Source organism: Primulina huaijiensis, chromosome 18 (genome assembly GCF_012295235.1).
Source record: "Primulina huaijiensis isolate GDHJ02 chromosome 18, ASM1229523v2, whole genome shotgun sequence".
In the NCBI taxonomy this organism is placed as follows: domain Eukaryota; kingdom Viridiplantae; phylum Streptophyta; class Magnoliopsida; order Lamiales; family Gesneriaceae; genus Primulina; species Primulina huaijiensis.
The window spans coordinates 19,505,917-19,523,988 of record NC_133323.1 but is presented as its reverse complement, the minus strand read 5'-3'; the positions used below and the strand labels follow the sequence as shown (position 1 = coordinate 19,523,988).

At 36.9% G+C, this 18,072-nt stretch overlaps 1 protein-coding gene across 1 annotated transcript; it reads right to left on the bottom strand.

Moving 5' to 3' along the window:
* Positions 1 to 13,399: 13,399 nt before the first annotated feature.
* LOC140963986 (uncharacterized) lies at positions 13,400 to 14,023 on the bottom strand. The gene has a single exon (XM_073423465.1). It carries the CDS (start codon positions 14,021 to 14,023, stop codon positions 13,400 to 13,402), a length of 624 nt encoding a protein of 207 aa, XP_073279566.1.
* Between the last annotated feature and the right edge of the window lie 4,049 nt (positions 14,024 to 18,072).

Sequence of the window (18,072 nt, the reverse complement as noted above, 5' to 3'; positions counted from 1 at the left end):
ATTTTTTTTATAATTTTATCTGAATATTTTCATGCATCAAGATTTTCCCATGTTTTCGAATTTGAAATTGACGTGAAATATTGATAATAAATTTTGAAAATCAAAGATGACCTTACCTTTTCGTTAAATTTATGTATCCGACTCGAACAAAAGAAATGCCAATAAAAATGTAAATTTAATGTAACCTCTAATTGCTTACATAAAAATGACTTAATAACAAGAAATATTGTCACAAAAGATAAATTTACACACGTACAATTGCCATGAAACCTGCTTTTCTTTTTTTTCTATAAAAAAAAACACACATATACACCCACTATCCGTGGCGCAAAACCAATATCAAGTCAATTCCAAATTTTAAAAAAATATAAATTATAAATATAAGACTGAAATTTAAAACATATCAAAATCCCAAAAGTTCAAAGTTTTTCCTTAAAAAAATATTAAGTAGCCCTAAATTATAATGCTCAATGTGCATGAACCATATTTTCTAATACAGTGTCCAGCGAATCAATTTGTGGCTTGTGCTTTATTGACACTATTGTATAGCGATCTTTATTTTAATAATATTTTACGATTTTATTATGGCATTATACTTTATCTATATACCAATGCAAGCTGCATAGATAAAGTCATTGAATATACAATAAGTACCATTACTTCTGCCTCTCAACGTAAGATCATGAAACTCATTAGGAAGTGTACCGTATATTCTAAAGAGGTTCCTAGTTGAATCAGTCGCCTAAAATAAGGATAAAAATCGCTTGAGCCCGAAACTAGCATATGTGACGTAAACGTCATTCATTAGCAAAGGTATGGAGATGTCTATTCATACAAATGTGTGATCATATGATGATGCACTGAACAACCTTCCCTAGGACTATCCAAGTGGTTCTTACTTATTGAGTGGAATAGTATACGGTTATGGTTGTACACCATTAGTCCTTTGACCCGGGACAATGTAAGGGCTATAAGTACTAGCATGCACATTGATCCATTTATCGACTCCATTGAGAGTCATCAGGTGGTGAGGTTAGGTGTAGTTTCGAAATACGTAGGAGCAAATGCATTGTAGTCAGGGATTCACCGTTTGCCTACGGGTAAACGTATCTTATGTGGTCTATTAACTATTAATAGTGCAAGGAATCTCTAGCTAGATAAAGACATGTGCAGTTTGGAAAGTGCTTGCCAGTTGCGCATACCATTACACTATTACTCAAAGATAAACCACATCGTTATCGAAATTATATGCAACTCTCGATATACCAATGGTTGCATATTCGATTGTGATATATGAGTTGAAGGGACCGTATTCTACGTTAATCATGACTAAAAGTTCTTGCAAGCACTATCAACGATACGTAGGGGATCATGAGATGATGATACTAGACGATCTTACCATGATCCGATGGGCGCAGTCAGAAATGAGTTACGAAATTCTTGATCAAGGAGTTGATGAAAAGAATGCGGCTAATTAGGATAAGCCCGAATAAGAGTAAATGTTATTCTGAATCACATGGAGATGTGGACCCACGACTAGCTGTATCCTTGAACTATTGAGAATCACACAAGTATCGGATTATGTGTTCCCGTTGAGAAAGTTAAAGTTCAAGAAGTTGAATTTGTCAACTATAGTTTGATGGAGACCAAACATGTTGCTTATAAAAGAGTTTATAAGTTGATTCCAAAAGATGGAATAAATGGAAGTTGGCTCAATTGCTAATTAAGAAAGGATAGTAGAACTGCCTGTTTTGGTGAAAGAGTTTACTAAATTGGCATGGCAAGTGAAAATTTTGATCTTCGAAATTTTCATTTTTCATTATATGAACAAGACTTGTATCCTTGATACATCGGTACTCTCAGATCGTCGATCGAGGTTATAATGAGTTCAGAATCATTGATTCAATAATTTGGAATTTATTAATCAAATGTTAGTACTAGTAGTTGTGACTACTAAAACTTATGAATTCTCAAAAAATGTTCTAGAGAGGTCTATAATTAAATTAACTAATGAGTTAATTAAATAAATTAAATAATGATTGTTTCATTTAATTATTATATTTATGCATGTATTAAAAGTTCATGTGTAAATATATTAATATATATACATATGTACATTTTATATGGTGATATAAAATATGTGTATATATAGTATTTATGTATCATGTATTATCAAATGTTGATGACTACATTATATATTAATATTATGAAAATTTTAATATAGTGAAATATAGAGTCCTAGTGGGACAAGGATTAGGAATCGTTGTGGGAGACGGAATTAGGCATGATATCATAACATAATCTTGCACACAAAATTCACAAGAAAACTTCCCATCCTTTAAGAAAAGCTCTCGGCCACCATAAGAAATTTCTGAACAAATTTTCGGCCCTTAGCTTCCTTCCGTCGCCAAGCCTCTATCGTTGGACCGACTCCGGGTTCTGGAAATTCGGACATCATAGTCTCAATGCACAAATCCTTGCTATTTCTAGTGCAATCCAAGCGAGAAATGTGGTTTCTGATCGTCACCTAATTAGACGATCAAAGGCGAAGATCCGTTTGTAGGGATTTTAGAAGATGGACTATCTCCGCTTTAAACTAGGAATAGTTTGGAGTCCAAGCGTAATATACGTGCAGGTATAAAATTCTAATACCATATGAATGGTTTTAAACATATGACGCCTAAGGATCATTTCGAATGTCAAAACAAAAATTTTAAACTTCTGCTGCGCCTTGGGAACGAGAAAAAAAGTGCCCCAACTGTGGTATCATAGTCCGATTATTCTCATCGTATGTTTATGATTAAAAATCGTGTTGAGTTTAATTTTCTAACTGCATAAAGATTTTCAGAAAAATGCTGCCCTTGAAAATCGTTTTCAAAAACAACAAAAAATAATAATAATTTTAACATGGCTGCTCGGAACGGGCAGCAGTGCCTCGGCCAGGCTGCCTATCTTTTAAAAAAAAATTTAGGGGGTGGGCAGGGCTGTGTGCAGCCCTCCGAAAGTTCATTCAATGCACAGCTCGCTACCCGAACAAGGGCAGGGCTCATGCAGGCTGCTCAAGATGGGGAGCTTGCCCGGGGAGTAGAGCTCGGGCTTGCACCTGCCCGGCTTCAGCAGAATCCACCCTGTAGATTGACCCTGATTTGGGAATCCATCTGATATCCCGGGTCAACCATGACCCGGGCTCTTACAGGGGTATCATCACACATCCCTTAAATAGTCGGGCTAAAGTCATACTCGCTGTCCCGATTAGTCATGCTTGGATTCTCAAAGAGATGATCAATCAGGTATTATAAAAGTATCGGGGGCTTTATGTCTCCCAGAGATGGTATGAGGAGCCGGAGTCTCGTGTCTCATGGACTTGAGACAAGATGTCGGGGCCTCGTATCTCTCGGACTCGAAATGGTCAAGGTGAGGAGCCTCGGGCTAGGGTGTGGGTCCCTGAACTTAATAGATAACCAAGGTGCGGAGCCTTGGGCGAGGGAACATGTCCCGGGACTTGGGAATGGTCGAGGTGCGGAGCCCCGAGCCAGGTTTGAGAACCTTGGGCTTATAAATAACCAAGGTGCGGAGCCTTAGTTCGGGGAACATGTCCCGGGACTTGGAAATGGTCGAGGTGCAGAGCCTCGAGCCAGGTTTGAGAACCCTGGGCTTATAAATAACCAAGGTGCGGAGCCTTGGGCCGGGGAACATGTCCCAGGACTTGGGAATGGTCGAGGTGCGGAGCCCCGAGCCAGGTTTGAGAACCCTGGGCTTTTTGTTGATCGAGGTGTGGTTTCCCGAGCCAGGGTGTAGTGCCCTGGATCTTAGACAATATGCCAGGGCCTGATACCTCTCGGACTTTAAATAATGTGCCGGGGCCTTATATCTCCCGGACTTTGAAGGGCCTCATACCTCCCGGGCTTAAGATAATGTGTCGGGGCCTCAAATCTCCCAGACTTTCAATATATGGTGCCGGGGTCTCAAATTTCCCGGGCTTAAGATAATGTGTCGGGGCCTCAAATCTCCCGGACTTTCAATATATGGTGCCGGGCCTCAAATTTCCCGGGCTTAAGATAATGTGTCGGGGCCTCACATCTCCAGGACTTTCAATATATGGTGCCGAGGCCTCAAATCTCCCGGGCTTAAGATAATGTGTCGGGGCCTCAAATCTCCAGGACTTTCAATATATGGTGCCGAGGCCTCAAATTTCCCGGGCTTAAGATAATGTGTCGGGGGCTCAAATCTCCTGGACTTTCAATATATGGTGCCGGGGCCTCAAATCTACCGGACTTAAAATATGGTGCCGGGGCCTCATGTCTCCCGGACTTTCAAGATTTTGCTTTTCCTGCTGTATTAGTTTTATTAAAAACCAAATCACTAACCTGGATTTACTGAATCTGAATTCATTTCCGATAGAGTGAAACTTCTCTGGTTGAGCTAAATTAGGTGACTAATATAGCTGTATGCTACTGAGCGCATAGCAAATACTTTTCCACACCAATCCGGAATAGCTGCTGAGCTTCGAGCCCATATGAAAATCCTTAGATAAAATCTGAGTGCCGAGCTGGTCGGACTTATTTTTGAATGGAAACCATATCTACGTCTTGAGCTCAAATTCCCACAGACGGCGTCAATGATGCGATCTTGGTGAAATGGATGAACCGGGTCGAGTGCTCCACCGGATCTGCTATCAGATAATGAAGGGAATAAGAGCAATGAGATATAACTCTGTAATATGGCTTCAGCTGTAACCTGCACACAATGAAATGAACTCGTGAATGGGCGCCGGAGGGGTGTCTGGCGTGGCCACTCCGATGCTTAAGTCAGCAGATGTAAAAGAGGAAGCTCTTTAGAGAAAATATTGCTGTTGGTATGAATAGGAGTGTGCACCTGTGTTTAATGTAGAATGAACCTGATATTTATAGTAGGAGATGTGATGATGACCTCGTTCTGCGTGCTACCTACTAATTATAGTAGGGCGGCTATATTCTGACATGTCAAATCTCATACTGGTCACATCCAGCCCATCTGATTTTGTCAACCCATCGGTCTGGTGTCAGAGATGGGACAGTCGCCCACATCCTATTCTACTAGTGTACTCGAGTGCGGTGCTCATATCGAGGTGGCCCGGTTAGAATGCCTACCGGAGGCTTATATAAGAGCCCAGGCGTCTGGTTGCCCGGGGAGTAGAGCTCGGGCTTGCACCTGCCCGGCTTCAGAAGAATCCACCCTGCAGATTGACCCTGATTTGGGAATCCATCTGATATCCCGGGTCATCCATGACCCGGGCTCTTACAGGGGTATCATTGATAATTATGCAGTTAGTGATAATTTACAAGAAACACAATTTGTAGATAACAATTGATATTAACAATAAATTTAATATAAGATATTATATGGTAAAAAGGATAATCGAGAGCCATGACCAATTTTCTAGGTGTATGTTAGGATATTTTATGCGTTGTATTTTTTATTATTGTATAACTAAAAGTTCATTTGGTTTATGGTTCGTTCCCGCCCCTAAAATTGTACCCAATGTGACATGAATATTTAATGTAAATATTATAATTAGTGAGAGATCAAGATTTGAAAACGATGGGCCCGATCCTCGGAAAGAGTTTTGAAGATCGAATACATGTATAATATTGGAAAATTATGTACTATTGCATTTGCATCCCTTCCTTTACCTAGCTTATGGACATTGATCCGTATATGGCTCGTACGGATCAGTTAGCTCTCGGTTATCGATCATCCTTTATTATTTATAATGTATGTGATATATTATAAATAATCAATATGTGCGTTATTATTAAAATAATAACAAGAGTTGCATGAATTCGGCAAGCATGCAAACAACATGACACAATTTTTTAAAATTCATGATGAGACAAAATTTTAAAAATGAAATCTCTCATTTTGGATAAGATCCAAAATTTAAATCAAACACATTAAAAGGATAATTAAAAAAAAGTTTAATAATTCATTGCTTTTTATCAACAGCAGTTGCATGATGAACGCTACCCGCGGTCAGTGTCTGGCTCATAAAATTGGGTAGGCCTGGACGTCGGAAAGCTATGACTTCCACTGACATATTTGATGTGAACTACATGGAACTCCCATGATTTCAGCTCATAAAATTGAGGGATCACATGGCTACCGTCCACTGAAGTTCGACATTGATGGATCGAGCTCGACACGTAAAGAGAAAGACAATCATAAAATTGGACCATCCTCAAACTTGAGGAAAAATTACATAAGGGTTGCAAGGAGTTTAAATTGGACTTTATCTTTTGAAAATTGTGATTGGATGATAAAATTCGGGATCATGATATAGCAATTGGACCTTGCGTACTCACTAAAAAAATAGGATTTTAGGTTTCTCATTATAGGTGATGACAATGTCAAAATAGTGGGAGGCAATTCGTAAAAACAATAGTCCATATTTTACGTCTTACAAAATATGTTAAAATAGTCAGTAACGTTTATTATGTTTCCATATCAGTATATTTACGATTTCGTCACGTAATCCATTTATGTTATTTGAACAAGCTAATTGAACCCTAATTTTCAAGACTGACTGGGAAAATTGTTCTAAATTCGGAAAAATGGCATACACACTAATGTAAGTCTTGCTGAACTGACAAAACATACAAGATGGTGGGACCATAGTATGCAAGCTAAAGTGTAATATGTTCGCTTCTTTGTCAAATGAATTGTAGAGACAGTTTGAGGAAATGTTGAATGCTGGTGACATTCGAATACACATGCAAGAGTTGCATGACGCATGAAACTCATACAACGATGTACAACACTTTCAAAGAGCTCGTGACTACATGCATGCAAGATGGGGTTCCGGCCAATGAGCACGGTGAACATATGATTCGGCTTATTGAGAAGGTGATGGGTCTAGAATTGGTGATTCCTAACGAGTTAATGACATCATTTCTTTGTCATTATCTTTCTCATTTGACGAGTTTATGGTGAACTTCAATTTGAATAAAATAGAAGATAGCCTTTAAGAGCTAGTCAATATTCTTATGATTTATGATGCTACCATAAAGCAGGGAAATGTTGCTTTTTAGTGGGCTTCTTGTCAGGGAAAAAAATGGCCCACAAGGTAAGAGAAAGAAATGTTCTGCCCCTTACAATAAAAACATGCCCAATAAGAGTCAAGTATCAAAGGACACTTCACAAAGCTCGATAATTCAGAACATGTTTGTTTCACTGCAAGAAGTCTGGACATAATAAATTATCTGGGCAGAAATGTTTTGGTAATGATAAGTGATTGTCCAAGTAAACATGATTTCAACAACAAACAAAACAAAACAAGATAGTCTAAATCAAGCACATTGTTAGGATCGGTTTGAAGGTTCAAAGTGTTTAGAAGGAGGGTTGAATAAATACTTTAAGATTTTTGACTCTTTTTCGATAATGGTGAATCAGTTTAGTGATAAACTGTATTCAAGAATCTTGTTGTCGTTATTAGTCAGTTAACTAATATAAGTATGGAAATAAACTAACTGGTAGATTGAATACTCAATGAATAACTGAAACAAAGAACACAAAGATTTTATGGATGTTCGGAGGCTTCAAATGCTCCTACGTCACCCCTTCTATCACAAGGACATGTTTTCCACTAAAAGACTTTGATTAATTACAAAAGCTGTAATAACCCACTTCAGTTTGGACTTAAACACTGCCAAACTGAAACTCTTAGTTCTCTTTACAATTTATTAGTATACAACTGATTTTCTTTTCTTGACACAACTGATCTTAGAATATCGAATACAGCAATGTAATGTGCTAGTGCTTTAGCTCATATGATAGCCTGAAAGCTATGAAATATCTCTGTTAAGTGTGAGCTTTTCTGTATGAATATCGTAACTGAACTTGTATGTTTGAATTCAAAATTCACTCATAATAATTGTTCAAAAGTTCTTGTCTCAGCTGAAATCATCGGATATTTATAGGCTTTGCTTCCAACGGTAACATTGAATGCATTAATTAATACTTATCCGTTGATTTGTCCTTTCTGAATGTGTCAATATTCTTCTGACAATAGTACAATGTGGCATTCTGACATGCGGCGCTCTCACTATGAGTTACAGTCTGTTTTTGTAAAAATTTTCGGTTGTTGGCTACGCTTTAACAGATGACATGCCGATCTGTTGAGCTGAGTGTATAACTGATCAGTTCCAACTGATGGTTCAGTTATCTTTTCAGATTCAGTTAGCTTCGATCAGTTTGATTGCCTCTGATTATTTAACTCATTAATTATCAGTTCGGGTAGTTTAAGATCGAATTAATTCAGTTGAGCCTATCAGTTATTCAATCTTCAAAAGCTTTATTTGTCAAACTCCGAAATTCTAATTCTAACACACATTTGTGGCACTCTAAGCTTGAACATATTTCCCAAAGAAAGATGCACAATCCAGTGGGAGAGGGCATGTTTGACTCGTTAGACATAAACTATCCAGAGACATGTGAGTCATGTCTGAAAGGAAAGATGACCATGGCCCATTTCCTGGGGAAAAGGGAACGTGCACATGCTCTGTTGGATTTGATCCATACAGTGTGTGGCCCGCTAAGTGTTAGCATGAGATATGACCAATCTTACATCATTACCTTTACTGATGACCATTCGAGGTATGAGTATGTGTATTTAATGAAATACAAGTTTGAAACCTTTGAAAGGTTCAAAGAGTTCAGAGCAGAAGTAGAGAAACAGTTAGGAAAGAGTATAAAAAAACTACGATCAGATCGAGATGAAGAATATTTGAGTACTGAGTTTGAATACTACCTTAAAGAAAAGGAGATTCTCTCACAGTTGACTCCGCCTGCCACACCCCAGTTGAATGGTGGGTGTGTCAGAACGTCGTAATCGGACATTGATGGACATGGTTCGATCTATGATGGAATTCATTGAATTGTCGCAATCCCTTTAAGGTTTTGCGCATGAAACAACGACAAAGTTGTTGAATCAAGTCTATATAAAGACAGTGGATAATATTCCACATGAGATGTGGATGAGAAAGCCACCCAAATATTCTTACTTAAGAATATGAGGATGTCCTGCTTACGTAGAGCGGGCAATGTGAGACAAATTTAATAGTAAAGCCAATTTGTGCTACTTTATGGGATATCAAAATAACTATGCTGGATATTACTTCTATTATCAATGAAACAAATGTGTTTATTTCAAGGAATGCCACTTTCTTGGAGAAGGAGTTTCTATTGGATAGAAAATACGGGATGATAGAACTCGATTAGATTCGAGAACCACCCACCACAAAAGTAATAGAACCCACACCCCAATAGTCCATCAAAGAAACACAAGCTTCTAGGAGTTTCGACAGGATTTCAAGGCCACCCAATATGATGAGCCTGCCTCTTGAAGAGGACCAAGGTGAGCCCATTCCTGAATGTGATCCAAGAAACTTCAAGAAAGAATTATCAGATGTCGATTCATCTAAATGGCTTGAAGCCATGCAGTCCTAGAAGGACTCCATGTATTCGAACCAAGTATGGTCCTTAGTAGATCCACCTGAGGTAATTGTTACCATAAGATGCAAATGGATTTACAAACGAAAACTCGGAGCTGATGGGAAGGTGATAAACTTAAAAGCTAGATTGGTAGAAAAATGATATACACAAATGCAAGGTATTGACTATGAGGAAATACTTTCTCCAGTCGAAATGTTCAAGTCCATTAGGATACTGCTAGCTATAGCAGCATGATATGACTATGAAATATGACAGATGGATGTGAAGACATCGTTCCTTAATGGAGATATTAAAGAAGAGATTTCATGTCTCAACCTGAAGGATTCACATCTGTCGGAAGTGAGTATAAAGTATGCAAACATAAGAGATCCATTTATGGACTCAAATAGGCATCAAGGAGCTGGAACCTCAGATTTGACAACATTGTCAAAGAGTTTGATTCTGTCAAGAATCTTGAGGAACCTTGTGTGTACAAGAAAGTTAGTGGGAGTGCAGTGACATTCCTGTTACTTTACGTTGATGGCATACTACTCAATGAAAATGATGTAGGGATGCTGCAATCAACTAAAGTATGGTTAGCTAGTAAGTTCTCCATGAAGGATATGAGTGAAGCATTATATGTATTAGCAATACATATCTGTAGAGATGGATCAAAAAGGATGCTAGGACTCACCCAATCCACATATATCGATACCATACTAATGAGATTCTCTATAGAAGAGTCCAAAAGAGGATATATCTCAATGTCTTAGAGTGTAACTCTATCTAAATCTATGTGTCCTAAAACTGATCAAGAGATAGAAACCATGAGCCGCATTCCATATGCGTCTGCAATAGGCAGTATTATGTATGATACGATATCTAATTGACCTGATATTTCATATGCATTGAGTGTTGCAAGCATATATCAGTCGAATCCTGGTCCATTGCATTGCAAAGCCGTGAAGTACATTCTTAAGTACTTGATAAGAACTAAGAATTTGTTCTTGGTTTAAAGGAGTAGGGAATTAAATTTGAAAGACTACACTGATTTTAGATTCTAACCAGATGTGGATGATTCAAAATCAACCTCTGGATTTGTATTCAAGCTCAATGGTGGTGTTGTCTCTTGGAAGAGTTCCAAGAAAGACACCACAGCGGATCCAACCACTGAGGCCAAGTACATAGCTGCATCAGATGCAGCAAAGGAGGGTGTTTGGATGAGGAATTTCGTTCAAGAGTTGGGTGTCATTCCCCAAACATTTGATCCTGTCCCAGTCTACTTTGACAACACCGGTGCCATTGAGCAAGTAAAAGAACCGAGGTCTCATCTTCAATCCAAACATATACTGAGGAAGTTCCACATAATCCGAGAGATTGAGGGAAGATGAGACATATCGGTAGAGAGAGTTGTCTCCGCATACAACGTCGTTGATCCACTGACCAAGCTCCTTCCAAGACCATTGTTTGAGATGCATCATGAAACAATGGGTCTATGATCTATGGATAGTTGGCCAAAGGACAAGTGAGAGATTGTTAGAGTAGGTTCCCGGCGAACCAACTTGTGACTTATGTTTTATTGAATCTATTGTATAAGGTCTTTGTTTTAATAATATATTACAATTTTATTATAGTATTACACTTTATCTATATACCAATGCAAGCTGCATAGATAAAGTTCTTGAATAACAATAGGTACCATTAGTTCTTCCTTTCAACGTAATATCATGAAACTCATTAGGAAGTGTACCGTATATTCTAAAGAGGTTCCTAGTTGAATCAGTCGCATAAAATAAAGATAAAGATTGCTTGAGCTCGAGACTAGCATCTGTGACGTAAACGTTATGTTTCATTAGCAAGGATATGGAGATGTCTATTCATACAGATGGGTGATCATATGATGATGCACTGAACAACCTTCTCTAGGACTATCCAAGTGGTTCTCACTTATTGAGTGTAATAGTCCGCGGTTATAGTTGTACACCATTAGTCCTTTGACCCGGGATAATGTAAGGGCTATAAGTACTAGCATGCACCTTGATCCATTTGCCGACTCAATTGAGAGTCAGCAGGTGGTGAGGTTGGTGTAGTTTCGAAATACGTAAGAGCAAATACATTGTAGTCGGGGATGCACCGTTTACATACGAGTAAAGGTATCCTATGTGGTCTAATGAGTTAATAGTGCAAGAAATCTCTGGTCAGAGTAAGATATGTGCAATTTGGAAAAGTGTTTCTTCAGTTGCGCGTACTATGACACTATTACTCAAAGATAAATCACATCGTTATCGGATTTATATGCAACTCTCGATATACCAATGGTTGCATATTCGATTGGGATATATGAGTTGAAGGGACCATACTCTATGCTAACTATGACTAAAGGTTCTTACAGACAATATCAACGATACCTAGGGGATCATGGGGAGATGCTACTAAACGCTCTTATCATGATCCGATGGGTGAAATCAGAAATAATTTATGAAATTCTCGATCAAAGAGTTGATGAAAAGAATGCGGCTAATAAGGGTAAGCCCGAATAAGGATAAATTTTATTTTGAATCACATGGAGATGTGAACCCACAGCTAGCTGTATCTCTGAACCATTGAGAATTACACAAGTATCGGATTCTGTGTTCCTGTTGAGAAATTTAAAGTTCAAGGAGTTGAATTTGGCAACTATAATTTGATGGGGATCAAACATGATACTTATAAAAGAGTTTATAAATTGATTCCAAGAGATGGAAGAAGTGGAATTTGGCTTAATTGCTAATTAAGGAATCAGAGTAGAACTGTGTGTTTTGGTGAAGGAGTTCACTAAACTGGCAGCTGCCCAATATAGTAAGTGAAAATTTAGATCTTCGAAATTTTTATTTTTCATTATATGAACCAAGACTTGTATCCTTGATACATCAGAGTTCTCGGATCGTCGATTGGAGTTATAATGAGTTTGGAATAATTTATTTAGTGATTTTGAATTTAGTAATCAAATGGTAGTACTAGTAGTGATGACTACTAATATATACTCATTCTCGTAAAATGTTATAGAGAGGTCTAGAATAAAATTTATTAATGAGTTAATTAAATAAATTAAATAATAGTTATTTATTTTAATTAATATATCTATGCATGTATTAAATTGCATGTGTAAATATATTATTATATATATACATTTCATATGGTGATATACATTTTATATGGTAATATAAAATATGTTTATATATGATATTAATGTATCATGTATTATCAAAAGTTGATAAATATATTATATATTAATATTATGAGAATTTTAATATAATAAATATAGAGTTCTAGTGGGACAATGATTAAGAATCTTTGTGGGAGAGGGATTCCAGATGGGATCAGTAGTCACATTCTATAAATACACCATGAAGGGACGCGATATCATAACATAATCTTGCACCCAAAATTCACAAGAAAACTTCCCTTCCTAGAAGAAAAGCTCTCGGCCACCATAATAAATTTGAAAACAAATTTCCGGCCCTTAGCTTCCTTCCTCCGCTGCGCGTCTACCGCTATACCGATTCTGGATTTTGGAAATTCGGACGTCATAGTCTCAATGCACAAATCACTTGTGATTTCTAGTGCAATCCAAGCCAGGAACGTGGTTTCTGATCGTGAATCTAATTAGATGATCGAAGCCGAAGATCCGTTCGTAGGGATTTATAAGAAGGACTATCTCCGCTTTAAACCCGGAATATTTTGGAGTACAAGCGTAATATACGCGCATGTATAAAATTTTAACACATGCACTATGAATGGTTTTAAACATACGACGCCCAATGCAAATATAATTCGATCTCAAAATCTAAATTATGAATTTTTATATATAAAAAACTAAATTATGAAGCTTAATTTCCCTACTACAAGCCTACAATAGCTGCTATAGAGTTTGATTAATGATACTACTGCACTAGGTCGGAGAAATTTGATGTTCAATCTGTAAGCTTTTCAACGCCACCCCATTAAACCTCCGTTTCCAAATGTTCACCTCATTTCCGTCGGCTCCCGGAAGCGCCACCCTCTTCACCACCGGCAGCGGTGGATCCATTTCACTCATGATACCAATCACTGACTTGACACAACCTTCATTACCATCCTCATGATCATGCAAACTCTTATCTCCACTGCCGCGTCGTCTACACCCATTTCCACAGCTCCCTCCGCCGCCGGAGACGCCGACGGCGGGGTTGGTAGTGCAGGTGGTAATGGTGGTTGATTTAGGAACGAGGAATTCACTGGAAGCGCATTTCTTCATGCTCCTTCTGTGGCTTTGGAGGTTGTTGCTGGTTGGAGTTCTGGTAACCGCGGCGGCGGAGGGAAAACCAGTGACTGTTTTGTTTCTTTTGAGCTGCACCGTGGAACTGATTGTGGCGGGTTTAGGGACATCGGATCGATTTTTGGTTTGGTTTGGTCTTACGTCTTTGATTGACAATCGGCAAAACATTGGCAAGAAAATGTTTTGCTGTTGGATATGACAGCGGCCGCGGCGGCGGAGGTGGCCATGAATACTTTCATCCTCAGAGCCTTTGTTCATTTGCACCTCCTCCTCCTCCACTTTTTTGGTATCTGTTTGTATATTAGTGTGAATAAAATTTATATATATGGTTTCATAAAACACAATTCACTTGTGATATTTGCAAATTTACAAGAACACATTTATATATACAAATATATATAAATGATCAATTTTGATATCCTGCACACCTACCGTGCACACCTATATGAGCACCGATGAAGTGTCACTCACCCATTGGATGCAGTTTGATATCCTGCACACCTACCGTGCACACCTATGTGAGCACCGATGAGGTGTCACTCACCCATTGGATGTGATGAAATATAGAAAAATTGTGCATTCAATGGATGAGTGACACCTCATCGGTGCTCACGTAGGTGTGCACGGTAGGTGTGCAGGATATCAAAACTGTATAAATGATATACAAAATAAAATAAGATATTATATGATTAAAAAGATTTTGCAAAAACTTGTGTGAAACGGTATCACGAGTCGTATTTTGTGAGACGGATCTTTTATCTGGATCATCGATGAAAAATATTACTTTTTATGCTAAGAGTATTACTTTTTATTTTGAATATCGATAACATTGACCCGTCTCACAGATAAAGATTCGTGAGACCATCTCACAAAAGACCTACTCGAAAGATTTTATATGTTCATACATTATTCTATGTGGTTCATAAATATGTAGAGTAATATTAAATTTGGGTACATTTTCAAACCAATAAAAAATCTACTAGTTGCAATCTTATTAATAGCTTCTTAAATATCAGAGTACAAATTACTAAATTATAGTCAAACAGCTATTAAACTATGTAATAAAATATATTTAGTCATGTAGATATATCAAACTATTACATAAAAAAATGAAGTTTCTACAATCATTATTTCTAATTTTCCTTCTCTTTTTATAACTATTAATTATATATTATGCTTTTTTTAAAAAAAAATCAAAGAAATCGATAAACTTATAAATTACCCTCATAGAATATTGCAAGTAGAATCGAAATATGATCAAAGTGTCACGCTCCTAAAAAGGCCTTCACAACTACCATAATGAATTTTGGCCTTCAAGTAAATTAATTTTCTTAATTTAAAGCATATATATGGCCTTCAAGTAAATTAATTTTCTTAAGTTCAATAATACGCNAAAAAAAATTACACGTCAAACCCAAAAATAAATTAAGATAGAAAAATTTATATACATAAGGGTATTTTAGGATTTTTAAATGATGTCAGGATATATTATAAAATTTTAAGTAAGCTATCCTATTTTTAAAAGTAGAGGATTTAAATGGATCGGTAGAACTCAGTTCCCTTGTATATGAATAATTAATATATATATTTTTATCAATAAGATTATGACCATCATCTGTACTATCCAAAAATTAGTATACGTAAATTTCATGCACGATTAAAATAATCTAAGTATTTAATTAATGTTGAGGTGATGCATGTTATGTGTTAAATTATTTTAAATGTATATATATATATTTTATTATGTAATTTTATTATATTTAAGTTGTTTTCATGAGTTTTATCTTTTAGACAATATTCGATGCCTAACCGAGAAAGGAGACCAGAGATGATTAAGATGTTAAAAATTTAAGTTATATTTCATTTTAAGTCGAGAAATTATATATTTTAAAAGATTTTTAAATTTTAGCATTTTAGGGCTAAATTTAATTTATCAAATGAAATAAAAGCATGTTAAGCATTTTAATTAGCAAAATTCAGAAATAAAAGATTTAAATACGTCCACTCAAAATAAAATATTTTAATAATTATTTTTATGACTTAATTAATTAAACTGGGTAGTATTTAATTAAAGGTAAAATTTAAAATTTGTAGGACCCTTAATTTCAAAAATTGGAGGGCTTAATTAATAATTTAAATTGTGAGGGCTTAATTAGTCATTTTAATGGTGTTTTAATTAAACTAAACACATAATAAACATCTTAATCAATCTATGAAAGAGTCCTAGCTCTACCTTTATTCAAAAACATCACACGACACACACACAAACACCAAAAACACACACTAACACACCAAAAAAACACACCCTTGGCCGTGACTTTCAAGGCCTAGGATTTGGATTTTTTTTTCCCATTTACTCCCATCAGGAAGCTCAGCCCATCATCACATTACAAACCTTGATAAATTTAGTCACTTTTCGAGCCATTAAACGCAGCAATCCTTCTCTATTCGACCTCCGTTTTCCCACGCATTCGTTTTAATGCAAAGACATGTCTAAACCTTTCTTTTATACACCGATCATATTATATACTATATTTTTATATAAAATATGCATGAAAAATCATTAGTTTAATTATATGTATGCTAGAACTTGATTAAAATTCGTTTCGATATATATTACGTATGAACTTCTTCGTTTTCTCGAGTTTCTAATCGTCGCGCTGGACCGATCCTATGGCTTGCTGCTATGTATGATTATGTTTTAGGATGTGTTTAAGTATCATTAGGTGGCCCATGATGGGGCAAAAGGCTGCTGGTGCAATATAAAGGAAAACTAGCACACAACCGCACATAGGGTGGTAGCCACGAGTTTGGTGTTGGGTTGGTGGTTAGGCTGGACCAGGGTGCATGGATAGGGTCTAGGTGGGGTCTTAGGGTCTCATGGTAGGCCTGGTATGGTCGGTTAGTGTCCAATTGGATGGAATGGCTGTTGGACTTGGGGTCCTGCCATGCGCATAGGAAGGAGAAGCACGACTGAGATACTTGCGGGTTGTGTTGTTCAAGGGGATGTGGTGCGTTATGGGCTGGATCAGAGGCTTAAGTGATGTCTAAGGGTCGAGTCTAGGGCTTGGTTTGGGTTTGGTTCGAGCTAGAATCGATAGAAATTTGTATGGAACACATAAGTGTCATAGCGTCACTCTTTGGGCAGTTTGTGTCTAGATTGTTCGTTGTGCATGGTACGGGGTTCGGTCATGGTTCGGGGTTAGTTTAGGGCCTTAGACAGCAATTTAGGATGTATTTTATGTATGAGTTGAGTCCCGAGTCGATTGGTACGTCCTAAGTTGTTCTATTTAATTTGGGAGTCTTATGTGTCAAAATGCACTTTAGGGGCTATTTTCGGAATAAATTTTAGTATGTTAGGGTAGCAAGTCCGGGGACTATCCAATGAGGTTCATGAATTTTCATAAGTATGTATGACGTGCAAAATAATTATTTTTGTGGTATGCGATTTGTCTGGTGGTCAAATTATGTTACGGGTTTTAAAGCCGGAGAACGTGTCCAGGGACCTCTACAAACTCTTTGGAGGAATTATGTTATGTTAGAGAGTGGTATCCATTCCAAGGGCTGTGGTGATCCCTGTCGGCCCAGTACTGTAGTTTAGTTTCATTAAACGATTTATGAGTCTGGGCTACTTGCATTGAACAAAACTCTACGCAAAATGATTTACGAATATGATTACGATGATGAGTACGAAAATACGATTTTATAAAATTTTTTATGTAGGAAAGTCGCGTTATACATGTTTATGTTTATATTATGCTATGTACGATCTATGTTTAAAATTGCATGAATTTTTATTACGTATTATTTGTTATTCACAGTTCATGCATGATGAGTCATTAGGCTCACTAGACTTTGATCGATGTAGATGATGTAGTTGAGGAGACAGAAGGCGATGACCAGCTAGTAGGCTCGGACCAGTAGCAGTGCAAACCCGATGACCTTGTAGTTCACAAGTTTTTATTATACACATTTTAAACCTATTTTCTCTAATTTAGGCCTTAGTATTGGTGACTAGTAAGTTGAGACTTTTTATATTACGTTGGATTTTTCAAATTATGGTGTATGTTTTAACTTGGATTTTTGGTTGTGGCTTTCAAACGTTGGAGGTTTAATATTAACTTTATTTTTAGTACGAGTGGTGACCGTGATTTATTTTACAATTATATTTTTAACATATTATTTAATAAGAAAATTTTAAATTTTTCTGCAAATATTAAAAGATTAGTATTTTAAGACACGGTTCGTCACATCATCAATACTAGAGCTGGCTACAAGTATATGTGTATATATAGGGTTTAGAGTTA